Source organism: Toxorhynchites rutilus, chromosome 3, assembly GCF_029784135.1.
Source record: "Toxorhynchites rutilus septentrionalis strain SRP chromosome 3, ASM2978413v1, whole genome shotgun sequence".
Taxonomy (NCBI): Eukaryota; Metazoa; Arthropoda; class Insecta; order Diptera; family Culicidae; genus Toxorhynchites; species Toxorhynchites rutilus.
The window spans coordinates 314,239,744-314,252,918 of NC_073746.1; the positions used below are offsets into that span (position 1 = coordinate 314,239,744).

Here is a 13,175-nt window from a genome sequence, read left to right on the forward strand (position 1 = left end):
AGTTTATATTCAGTAGCGGATTGTTTCTCACCTGGTCAACTGTACATTACGAGTTTCCGTGTTAGCAAACTAGATAGACTGCATATCTTCGCCGATAATGAAAAAAAAAAAAAAAATTGTTTACTCACAAGTATTACTAAATTAAATGAAACATGTACTGAGTTAGGCGCAATCCAGTTATTTCCTTAATTATTTTAATTAAAAAAGGAAAAAATGTCCACGTGGACAAAGGGGGGTAGTGGTTACGAAAATGTCCACGCTTGTCCACGGTGAGGGGAGAGGTGGTTTTGATAATGTCCACGTGGACACGTTAAGTATTTTTTTAAAGTAAAACATTCATGTTAATAGTCAAAATTAAATGAGATCTGTTTTGTATTTACACGATCTTTTAAACTTCACGCCCGCCCTGATTACTCAGTATTCATCAATAAAAAGACTGAACTGCCTGAGAGTGCTGCTCGGTCAAACATCCATATTTTTTCATATGGCTGAACCTCTTTCCTGAAATGTATATTCTGAAGGTAACGCACATGAACTAGGATCCATCAATTTATTCCAATCGGTAATAGAGGGCCATTAAATCCGTCAGGATAAAGACACCCAATAACACAAAGAATGTTGGATTTTTTGTAGTATTAAAAATAACGACTTAAGTGCGGGCTGAATTCAGCTTTTGCTTTTGATGAAAAAATGGATTTTTTTTTTCGAGAACTCTCAAAGATTTCTGAACATTGAAACGAACAGCAAATTCTTCCATAAGAGTACGGGCAGTATCTCTGGAGATCTATTCCTTGCAATGATGTTGTTCTTCATTGATGTCTGGCAATTTTTGTAATACGCTTCTTTTGAGTTGTCTGAAAAGTTCATGCAGCTACTGATAATTAAAAGAAAAAAATTATCTTTGATGCACATGAATTAGTAGATTTGCAGATGACAGATGTCGAAAATCACCGTTCATGAGAAACGAAACGTCACGAAAAACATGCAAACATGCAACAATGCATGGACTACATATTACGGAACCCGATCGGATTTGACATATCGCAATCCGAACGAAATAAACCTTTGTATTCTGCATTTCAAGGTTGCAACATTTGCACAATCCGATAGGATTTGACTCGAAGGCGCATAGAGACACGAATTTCGGTCGTTTCTTCGAGCCCCGAAAAAGTAAAACAAAGAAAATGTTCACCATCCATTATATCACTATTTGTTTATCTATCTTTCAACAATAAAACAAAAATTTAACGGAAAAAAATATATCCATAATTATAAGCCGATCAAGTGGGAAAGTTAAAAAAAAGAGTTGTGCCATGGCGTACACGATTCCAGCCCTTCTGATTATCTGAAACAAACAAATTGAACAGATTCTGAATCAGTAAAGATGCCGCTATCGCATGAGCCTCGGACAAGTCAAAGACGTGTTTTTTGATAAAATGGCGGAAATTTGAAGAAAAAAATGCTGTTTAAAACATTGTTTTCAAGTTTCTTGTTTTTTTTTCAAATAGTAAAGTTACGAAATTATGATTTTTTATAGGTTCATGCGATAGAGAGATGCATACAGATTGTATTCATATAAACATAGATAGGATAAGTAGAACTTGAGATATCGTGTAAGCCAGTTTGAAAAAACATGTTTCGAGAAAAACGCGTTTGAAATTAATTCTTATGGCCGTACTAGATAAGATATCGCATCACTAAAATGGCTATAACTTGGTAAATAATGAGATTTTCGAAAAGTCTCTTCTATGGTATATTCTCAAATGTCTAAATTAGAGAAATATGAAGAAAAAAAATGATTTTTTTTTCAAGTTTCTAGACTAGAATTCCCTCTTAAAGAACGCAACACTGTGCTAATTTCAAATCCGACCAGATTCCGGAATAAAGGTTTATTTTACTGAAAAACACTTGAAGGGACTTACCTCATACTGCGACGAAAAAACATATTTATAGCGAAGTAAAGGGCAAATCGTTCACAAGAATGTTGAGTTAAAAAAAATCTTAGCAAGTGAATGGAACCCCGAAGCAGGTTTTCGCTTGAAGAACGTTATGGCTGGGTATGATAGGACTGGAAGAAAATCTGTATCATGAGCTTCTACCAAGCAACTAGTTTCGATGAATTCCAACAAGTACTGCTAGCAGCTGAACGTATTAAATCAACGATCCAGAACGCTTCTAGGGCACTTCTAAAACTTCACCCGCCTTACAGATATTGCATCTTCAGGTTATTTACAGTTAAGATTCTTGTAAGAACTTCAACTTACTGCATAGCATAAGTTCTGAGAGGATGAAATTCTCAAGTTCCATGAAGGAGGCTGAAATATTCAGGAAAAAACGGTGCATCTATGATCGAAAAGATGTATGTCTACAAAAATATGCTTTTGGTTTTTTCCTTAGAATCGGCTCGAATTTTTCAGGACAATATTTAGCATTAATTAACAATTAAGAGTTGTAGGTCAACGGAATCTTCGATCATGATGATACTGCAGATGTTTTGTTTTCACTATGTTCATTAGAGCCATCAGACACTACCAAACCTGTGAAAGCGAAAGTCATTGATGTTTAGACGAGAAAATTCTGTTTTTAAACAATGTGCTTGATTTCATTGTCTGATTTTTTGAAAACTCATACAGCCAGCCAGCTTTAATAAAAATACTCGAGAATAAGTTCACAATCGATATTTTAAAATGGATATGGATATTACCTAAATAGAATTCGGAAGAAAATAATGAGCTCCCGGACAATGTTGAAAAAAATCGAAGATTTCAAGACAAATCGTTACCATTGGTAAGGCTATAATTTTTATCAATAAAAATATGGAATAGAAAATAGAAACAAACTGGAAATGAAATTTGAGCGAAAAAATAGAATTTTTTGATTTTTTCCTCAAAACCGGAGGAATGTCCACGTGGAAGGGTATAAGGAATGTCCACGCTTGTCCACGGAGGGGGAGGGGGGTGTCCAAAATCATGCTTTTTCTGTCCACGTGGTATGTGGACATGGAAACGTATTTATGGAAACGTATGGGTTGTGTGGTTGTGTCAAAGTACCACCGAACTAAAAATGTCGTATGACATTTGGTTTTTTCCGTTTTATTCATTAGCTATCCATCGTCCCGTAACTAAACAACAGTGTTCACGGGGAACGCTCACCGATTAAAACGTTCATTCAACACATTCGCACTTGATAGGGGAGAGTTTTTCGGTTGCTTTGATCTAAGCAATCCGTCTAAATATCATCCATCGTGTATGGATGTGTGAGTGAGAAGGTGGATGGATGCGTGCAGCTACGCTTGAATGCAGAATAAAGAGAGAAAAAGAATGCATACCACTGCAGTTTTAATGTCAAATGACATAAATACTACAGTCATATTAGCCGAAATTAAAGGATGGTTATGACGAATGGTAGAATGGAAATAGCATATTTTCACTGCTCTTCTGGGCACGTTCGACAGAAAGAGAGAATATATGAACGTTCAATTGATGGTCGGGTTTGCGGCTGTGCGTTTATTTCTGAGGTGACTGTTGGAACCGAGCAATGCATTCTTGATCACATTCGCAATACATATTGAGCCGTGACTCTCGCGCAAGAGCAGTATGTGATGGTTGAAAGAAATGTCGACCGTTTACAACACTGCCCCAAACAATTAAACCAATTAAACGAAGCTCAATGCCGCCAACGCGAATGAAAAGATATCTGAAAAAATCACCTGGCAGCCATGCCACCCAAATCTAAACGCGCCATAATACTTTCTATTCATCTTGGCCTTCACTTGATCTGAAAAATAAAAACGAAATATAAACAATCGTGAATAACTAGTTAAAGTGGTTGGCTTAGTTTTTTCAAGATTTTTCATTGATTTCGATTTAATCTGATTAGATACGGATACCTAGTGTTGGAAGTTCTTTTATTTATACAAAACCAGTACCAGTTTCATTCGTGTGAAAAAATACTGAATCATGGGCATTCGGCATTTGGAAACATTTATCTACTCACAAGTCCCTAATGGACACACAGAAGTGAACATCGCAGATGAGATTCGGTAAATAATGCCTATCGAATATATATTTCCATTCTGATGAAAATCATGTCCTCGTCACAGGAAGTACTTCGACAGCGCTGCTGTACCAAATCCTCCAGCGCCGATCATCGTTGTTGATTTGATGTCGCTCTATCATCCACTTTCGCATTCAGACCCAGAAGGTTTGCTTTGTGGTGGACGTTTTAATAAAATAACTGCTTTGTTGGAAAGCTTCTTTTCCAAACTTACAAATCTTGGTGCAAAGTTGGTATTTTTCTACGACGGGCCGGTTCAGGATATGAAATACGATACCTGGCTGAAGCGTCAGGGTGATAAGTACAATCAATTAATAGAAATAATCGATTCTGTAGACAAAGGTTTGGATTTGAAATCATTGATAAAACTTTACGGCAGAAATATCCCTGCTCAAACAAATTATCCTTTGAGACAGGTAGCGCGAAAACATGGAATCTTCATCACATCGATCGCGAAAGAATGTGACCAGGAATTGGCTTCCTATGCTAGCCGTGTTCAAGCACTGGCGCTACTTTCGAATGACACTGATTTCATGATATACAAGGGATTTTGGCGCTACTGGTCGTCGAAAAGTATAAATTTTGAAACGTTATCCACCATGGAGTATAACCGGTTGGCACTTGTGAGACATTTGGGTCTCAAATTCAATCAAATGCCTTTGTTTGCGACGCTAGCTGGAAATGATGTTATACAATATGATGAAGTTCATCACTTTCATAGGCGATTGGGTCGTCACAGAGAAAAATTCTATAACCTGGCACGTTTCGTTCAGCAGCATTCGGAGCGCCGAACAGAACACGAGTTATGGAATATATTGAGGGAAGTTTTTGGGCGAGCTTCGAATAAGAAATTGATGCAGCGATTTCGCGAAAGCTTGAACTTTTACACTTTGGAAAAGGTGGGTTTTTCTTTTGTAACTTTCCGTTCTGTTTTCTTCAGTTATAGAAACTTTTGATTCCAGAATCATCCGCAACTAAATCCAACCGGCGATGATTTTCTTGATTTGCTGTTAAAACAGGAGGACACATTTTCGTACCAGATCTATACCGGCCACCCTTACAACATAACTACCAATTTCACTGATATGCGCACGAACGAATTTGGTTCACAGTATCCAATACTAGTAGTTCCAGTCATATTACGAAAGGCAGGAATCGTCCTCTACCATTTGAAGGAACAACAGAAATTCTCCAGATGCAGTTTGGTTGTGAAGCTGTTCCACAACACCCCACATGACTTCCACAAACTCTCGGTGTATTTTCCTGACCGTAGTGTACCATTATATATACTTAGAGACCCAACCATGTCCGCTGATCTGGAAGACATCAAGTTGAAACTGTTCTGTTGGATTGCTTCCGACAAGCTTGACCATCGAAGTTTCCAACCGGTGCCTGTAATATTTCGTCCAACAGTGCTCACGCTGTACTATCTGATGGAGAACCGTGTTCTCCAACTGTTCGAAGCGGACCTTTTCCTACAGGTGGCATACGATGTAGAATATTCAACCTATGACATTGATAACGTTCCATACCCAAACCGATTGGATTCGCGAGCCTTCCGAGTGGTGTTTATGTATCAGAAAATCTATAAGCATTTCTCCAGCAGCTACGATCTGGTAGGACTCAACGGAGACAACTTTTTTGGCCGTTGCCCTATGTTTGACGGGGTTTTGTTCCACCACCGTTATTCCGAATGGAGCAGACAGTGCGGCGATATGACGGAGTCAATAAAGTCATGGAGAATTTATGAAACGTTACATCAAAATGATTAGGCTGATGTGCAATGTATATTATATATTATTGAACCAGATTTCTAGAATAAATCTTTCAAAACTGTTTTCTTTGGCACTGCATAGAAGAAGCTTTCTGTCCTTCCTTACTTTAATCTCTTCTCAATTGATTTTGTCCAAACCACGATACACCGATGAAGGAGATGTATTTTCGGTGTCCTCAATCGAAGGTAAATCTGATCGTACCCTCTTCTAGGTAGCACCAACCGACGATAAAGAATTCTCGTAGACAAACACATCAAAATCGTCATCGATGATCTGAATGCTCAGTACGCATAAAAGGAGGAGTTCAGACCGCTAATTGGTAGGTTCAACAGCCATCCGCGTACCAACGAAAATTGCCTAAGTCTTCGTAAAATATTTTTTTGTTCAAGTGCGATTTTCGCGCTAACATCATGCATGCATACAGGTTATAACTGGTCCGGTATGTAAAACGTCAAATAAAATCGAGGGGAATTTCAATAAATTGTTTGATTCGCGTTGACAATGAAATAGGGGAAATAGGATAAACAAAAGGATTCCAATGGAAGTTTCGCATTGAGTGCGACAACAGGTTTGAAATATATTTTGATGAAATTATCAATGTTTTTGTCATGCGAAATCAATGTCAATTTTCATAACATTTCAAATCACATTCGAATGCCCCTCACAACAAATCTTCCATTGAATATGGCGTCGATTGTTCGCAAAATTCTGCTTTTTAACTCTCCTGTACTCGCGTGCGAAATCATAACACGTATACTCGCGCACGGTGTCACAGACCGAATTTAACTGCTCTGTAATGTTGCCATTGTGTATTTTTCAGGCTTTACTGGGAATTTGTTTGAAGAAGAGGGTATGTTTGAATGAAAAAACTCCAAAACATATGTTTTCTTCGTCTTTTTTATGCTTTAATAGTCATCTAATTCAGCCACCTCAAAATAGAGTAATTTTTGATACTCCAATACAAATAACGAAATTCGAATTTTTCACTGTTATTAATTAAAAGTAAGCAACTGAATATATTTCATGGAAGTATAAAGAACTATAAAATAACATAAAAACGTATTAATCGATTGTGGTTTCATTGGAGTAAGAATCAGAACATAGCATAACTGCATGCTCGAAACAAAAATATTTTTTTACATTTCATGCAGTTGTTGCGTGTTTTCCGGGTCTTTTATTGAAGAGAAGAATGAATAACGACCTTCTAGATAATTACCAGCTGATAAAGGTTCTGGAATATAAAATACGCATTTTCTAATATTCTTTGTCTTGGTAAACTTAGAATTAATGCAATTTTTTAAATGATGCAGAAAAAGATGATATAAAAAGATTTTTAGGAACTTCCTTTTCTTTTTCTTGTTTTCTTGTCGATATTGTCCATTATAAAAAAATATCCCGAAACTGTAACTGCTAAAAATTACCAGAAGCTACCGATTGGTTTATAGTTTACTGTTTACAATTCTTCCACAAGTGAAATTCTGTCACAAGTGAGTATATGTATGACCATTATATTTAGCGAATAACTATACGAAAGTCAAACATTTATATTTTGCTTTTGAACGTGAATCTAACGACGAATAGTTAATATATGGATCCGCTCAATCCACTTTCAAAAAGGACTGAAATCAAATAAGAATAGTCCGGTAATGATCTTATGCATTATATTTAATAATTATTCCACGCCACTAACAATAATTTATACATTTCATTCAACAATATTCTAGAATATGAAAAAGGCGCTTGTCCAAAAAAGTTACTCCTATACTCGCGTCGGTGTGTCAGACCGAAAGTGTTAAAAAAGTGACACACGTCCCATTTGTACCAACACGTGCGATACGCTCAACGATGACTGTTGGAAGAGTAAATTTCGGATTTCTCCTGAGCGAATCCACCTTTGTTCGAGATGGAAAATGATCTAGTTTAACCTCCAATTTTTCTCCTATCCAACAAATGTGTAATCGTAGATGTTCCTAGAACGACTTCAAGAAATTGTTACGAAACTATAAACTTCAACAATTGTGCATAAATATAATAGAAACTGGAAACTGGTGTACCTTGTGTTCAATTTGGTTTATGAATGATGGCCGATCAGATCCTATCTATCTCGCCAGCAACGGTATCGTTGGGGTCAACTGTGGCAACGAGGGGTCTAACGTATGTGCTCGTAACCGTCGCAACATTCCCCGGGACGTAACACTGGTCAGCGCTCCCAGGACCAGTTTTACCAGAACCAAGATCTAGTACCGCGAGTTTCGCTACCGGTCTTCGCAACACTCCGGTCGATGTTTGTACCCACGCTTGGCGTACACGTCCATCTTGGCCCATCTGTACTTGCAGCACTCGTCCGCGCATCCATCCATTCCGCTTTCTATCGTCAATGATGATTACTAAATCTTCTTGCTTTACCGGTTTTACCTCCCCAAACCATTTAGTCCTTCGGGATATTATGGGCAAATATTCGCGTATCCATCGTCGCCAAAATAAATCCACCATGCGTCGACAGTAGTCCCAATCACTACGGCATACAGCATCCGGATCGTCTATCGTTTTCGAAGGCTGCACAACTCCATTTGAATTCATAAGCAAAAAATGGTTAGGTGTTAGTGCTTCTTGATTTTCTTCATCCAAAGGTACAAAGGTCAAAGGTCTGGAGTTGACTATGCTCTCGGCCTCCACTAAAACAGTACCAAACACCTCCTCCGTGGGAAGCTTAGTAGTGGAGATAGCGTAAAATGCAACTTTTACGCTTCGCACCATTCTCTCCCAAGCGCCTCCCATGTGTGGGGAGGCCGGGGGAATGAATAACCACTTTGTGTTGGAATTCGTGAAAGTTTCAGCTATGTTCCCGTTGATGGACCTGATCTCGTTCCGAAGTTCGTTGCTGGCACCTAGAAAGTTTGTCGCGTTATCGCTGTAAATTTCTGACGGAGATCCACGCCGTGCCACAAACCGCCGAACAGCCATCTTACACGATTCTGTCGACAATGAATGCACGACTTCTAGATGCACAGCACGGATCGAAAGACATGTAAATAACGCTACCCAACGTTTCACATTGCTACGTCCTACGCGGACCGTCATTGGGCCAAAGTAGTCCAGACCGACAAATGTAAACGGTCGAAAAAATGCCCCTAGCCTGGCCGCTGGTAGAGGACTCATTCTGGGTACCGAAGGAACTGCCTTGGACACTCTACAATGCAGACATTCCTTCACTGCGCCTCGAACGACGGTGCGTAGGTTGGATACATGGAATCGCTGTCGTAACTCATTAATTACGGTTTCCATATTACCGTGTAGAAGCTTCTGATGATACCACAAGATGATCAACTTGGTTACACGATGATACCGAGGAAGAATGATAGGATTTCTTGTGTCATATGATGCAAATGCTGCTAAACTTATCCTGGTTTCCACACGCAAAACGCCGTTGTTATCAAGAAACGGAGAAAGTTTGAAGAGCTTGCTGTCACTATTTAGTCTCACACTTTTTCCTGTAGTATCAACTGTAGACAACATGGTCACTTCCTTTGCGAAGATCTCTTTTTGGGTTGAATGAAATATCCACGCCTCCGCTTTTGCCAACTCTTCTTGACTCAGCGGGCCCTTCGTTGTAGGAAGTCGCCGTGCTATTGCCCTCAAATTTCCGAGATATCGAACCACGAACCCAACGGTTCTAGACAAACGGTTCCAATTTGAAAACCGCTCCCAGTCAAACACCGAATCGATGATATAATGATGCATTACCATACTGGACTGCTGTTCCTCAGTTGTGTCATATTTCTCTTCTGGGATTGATGGCCAATACTCCTCACTCAAATGTAAAAAATCAGGTCCGCCGAACCAGCGACCTTCCGGGCACAAATTCGGTCCCCTTTTCCACTTGGTCGCATCATCAGAGGCATTCGAATCCGAGGGAACCCAATGCCATTCGTTGGCTTTTGTTTTCTCAAGGATCTCCCCAATGCGGAAAGCCACGAATTGGCGATATCTTCGTTGATCGGAGTTAATCCATCCCAACACTGTCTTCGAGTCGGTCCAAATGAATCTCTTCGTGATAGGCAGAGTGTGAGTGGAGCAGATGCTCTCGACCAGTCGCGCCCCTAGCACCGCAGCTTGGAGCTCCAATCGGGGCACAGACATTAACTTGAGTGGAGCTACCTTCGCCTTCCCGGTTACCAAAGCACATTGTATTTGTCCAGCTACTTCAGCGCGCAGATAAGCAACACAAGCAAATGCGGCCATACTGGCATCCACGAACATATGCAATTGTATATTTTTTAATTTCGTTGACGACTGCCCCGGAAAATAACAACGCGGCACGCGCACCTTTTCCAAAGAGGGGAAAAGAGCAACCCATTGGTCCCATCGCTGCTTGAGCTCAGATGGGATTTTATCGTCCCATGCGACATCACTGCGCCAAACATCCTGTATGAGGATTTTTCCGTGAACGGTAAAGTGCGATAGAAATCCTAGAGGGTCATATAGACTCATCACCGTCTTGAGCAGCTCCCTTTTGGTAGGCCACTCAGGCACTGTAACGAAGTTGGCAGAGTACGTGAAGGCATCAACTCGTGGCATCCATAATACTCCTAACACTCGTTCTGAGAAGTTTCCGATCTCCTTGGATAACTCCTTAACTTCAGCGCTCGTGGACTCACCCAGCTTTTGTAACACCTTCTCTGAGTTTGACATCCACCCACGAATTATAAACCCGCCTCTCGAATGGACGAATGTTACCTCTTTCGCCCTTCTAATCGCTTCCTCTTCGCTGTCCATGCTGTCCAAATAATCGTCAACATAATGCTTCCGTATTATGGCATCCGACGCGTCCGGGTATTGGTCCGCATATTCGCTAGCGTTAAGGTTCTTAACAAATTGTGCAGAACACGGTGAACTTGCAGAACCAAAGGTGGCCACATTCATGAAGTAAACCTGTGGTTCCTGGTTCGGATTCTGCCTCAACAAGATTCGTTGTGCTTGTCTGTCTGCCCGTCTCATTACCATTTGGTGAAACATTTCCTTCACATCCGCGCAAACCGCTACTCTCCGTTCACGGAAACCGGTCAGAACCGACTTCAAGGGTACTAGTAAGTCAGGTCCTTTAATTAGCATCGTATTTAGACTCACTCCGTCCACTTTCGCGGCCGCATCACAGAAAATGCGGATTTTGCCTGGCTTTTTGAGGTTGATGACCACACCTAATGGCAAATACCAAACTTTTCGAGGATCCGCAGTAATCAGGTCTTCTTCAGTTGCCTTCACGATGTATCCTTTTCTTTTATATTCTTCTATTTGTTTATTCACACCAACACAGAGTTCGGGATTCGCTTTCATCCTTCGCTCCAGACATTCCAGTCTTCGGACAGCCATGAAATAGCTGTCGGGAAATTCGAAGTTATCGTACTTCCACAGCAAGCCGATTTCAAAACGAAAGCCAACACGTTGTGTAGTGTTTTGCAAAATTCGCCTCGCTCGCTGATCTTCGTCGGACTCTACGTTTCGTTTCAAAGACACCCCCATATTATCCAGCGAAAAATACTGCTTCACTAATTCGTGCAAGCTTTCGTCATTACTGGCACACTGACACATGTGCATACTGAAGCACCGTTTCTTTTCCACCGTCGCCGTTGGACCATGGATTGACCATCCCAGTCGCGTTTTGGTGGCGATGGGCTCATCCATTCTCCTCTCACGCATCTTCAAGGTAACACTCAAATGTGCATTATCATTTCCAATTAAAATTCTTGGAACAGCATCCTCATAGTCTTGGATCGGTATCCCAGCGAGGTGTGGATAAAGTTCCACGAATTCCTCGTAGCACATGGTCTGCTTGGGTAATCCCAAGTTCCTTACCGTTCGTGCTTCAGCAATAGTGAATTTCTTCTGCTGTGCGACACCCGATATGTCCAAACTCACCCGTTTAGACAGCTCCTCTGAGCGAGTAACATTAGCCGTCCAAGTTAGACACAGATTATCGACTTTGCCTTCGATACCTAGGTATTCAACTAACGAATCTTCGACCAGAGTTATAGACGATCCATCGTCTAGAAAAGCGAACGTCGTAATCGATCGTTCTCGCCCGTACAGCGTCACGGGAATGATGCGAAACAGTGATCCTCGCCCGAAGTGATGATGGTTCTGCACTGCAGTGTTGCTGGACGTTGTTGGACTGTTCTTCTTCGCGGTGGAATGCAACAACGGATGATGCCTGTACTCACAACCTTCTACGTCGCAAGTTCCCTTAGATTTGCATGGGCGCTTGCCGTGCGAAAATAAACACTTGCGACACAGCGATAACTTCTGTACCAATTTCCATCGATTGTCGACATCCATCTTCTGAAATGTAGTACAATCCTTTACTTTGTGCGAGGGATCTTGACACACGAGGCACTGCTTCCCCATAGGACTACTTCCCATGGGCTTGGGTTGACTGTGAGCTTCCACTGAATGTGAGTTACAGAAATTCTTTTCCTTTGATCTATCGTGCTTCGATTGACTCGGCTTTTGGTCCACTATCAGAGTAACTTCCGTAGCTGCAGATACTATAGTGGACATGTACGCAGCGAACGTTCGAAGATCTGCTCCCGGTTGTTGACGTTTGACCATTGCCCAGTCCAACTTAAGATTGGCCGGCAGCTTTTCCACCAATTCATAAAGCAACGTAGGGTTGTTCAAATGTGCCTCCTGATTACTAACATGAAGGTGGTCGTAGAGATTCTGAACCGCCATTCCGAATCCGATGAGCGTCTCGATTTTATCGGGCTTTGGTGCTGGAACTTCGCGAACCTTCTTCAACAGAGCATACACTAATATTTCCGGCCTCCCATATAAAGTCTGCAGTGTGGATATTACTTGCGGAACAGAATCCGGAATCAAAAGCCTACTTCGTACAGCGTCTAAAGCGGGTCCTCGTAGACATCGATGCAATCGCATCAGGTTCTCCGCATTCGTGAATCCACAGGCATTAGTGGAATTGGTGAACGAACTTATAAATAAAGGCCATTCTTCCGGGTTCCCTGAGAACGTAGGAAGCTCCTTTAACATCACCTGACGCGCAGCCAGCTGTCGGGGTGTGGGCCCCATTTCGTTTAACGACGGTAGATGAACTACGGGAGGATAATGCACATTCAGTTGCGACGGGTTTGCCCCAGATAACCCCGGAGGTAAAGGACAACTTCGATCGATTGGATAAGGATAACTGTGGTAGGATGGGAGGTATGCTGGATTATTATTGCTACCTAGATACCCTTCCTGTTCAGGCATCGTACTACCTTGCGAGATATTTACTCCTATTAACGGATTATCGTTACTGCCTTGATACATTTCCTGTGCAGGCATCATATT

The 13,175-nt window shown here is 41.1% G+C and overlaps 2 protein-coding genes across 2 annotated transcripts; one reads left to right on the forward strand and one right to left on the reverse strand.

The window, feature by feature from the left end:
• Positions 1-3,770: 3,770 nt before the first annotated feature.
• LOC129779021 (uncharacterized) lies at positions 3,771-7,167 on the forward strand. Its single transcript, XM_055786258.1, has 3 exons — positions 3,771-4,042; positions 4,103-4,955; positions 5,019-7,167. Exons 1-3 carry the CDS (start codon positions 3,960-3,962, stop codon positions 5,826-5,828), a joined length of 1,746 nt encoding a protein of 581 aa, XP_055642233.1. The 5' UTR covers positions 3,771-3,959; the 3' UTR covers positions 5,829-7,167.
• Positions 7,168-7,919: 752 nt separating this feature from the next.
• On the reverse strand, positions 7,920-13,172 carry LOC129774446 (uncharacterized). The gene has a single exon (XM_055778184.1). The coding sequence runs from the start codon at positions 13,170-13,172 to the stop codon at positions 7,920-7,922; it is 5,253 nt and encodes a 1,750-aa protein (XP_055634159.1).
• Between the last annotated feature and the right edge of the window lie 3 nt (positions 13,173-13,175).

Bases quoted from the DNA above. Each gene is read 5' to 3' on its own strand.
- LOC129774446 (XM_055778184.1), bottom strand. From the start codon at position 13,172: ATGATGCCTGCACAGGAAATGTATCAAGGCAGTAACGATAATCCGTTA.
- LOC129779021 (XM_055786258.1), top strand. From the start codon at position 3,960: ATGGGCATTCGGCATTTGGAAACATTTATCTACTCACAAGTCCCTAAT. The intron at 4,043-4,102 runs GTAAATAATGCC...TCCTCGTCACAG, and splicing joins AACATCGCAGATGAGATTCG to GAAGTACTTCGACAGCGCTG. The intron at 4,956-5,018 runs GTGGGTTTTTCT...TTTTGATTCCAG, and splicing joins ACTTTTACACTTTGGAAAAG to AATCATCCGCAACTAAATCC.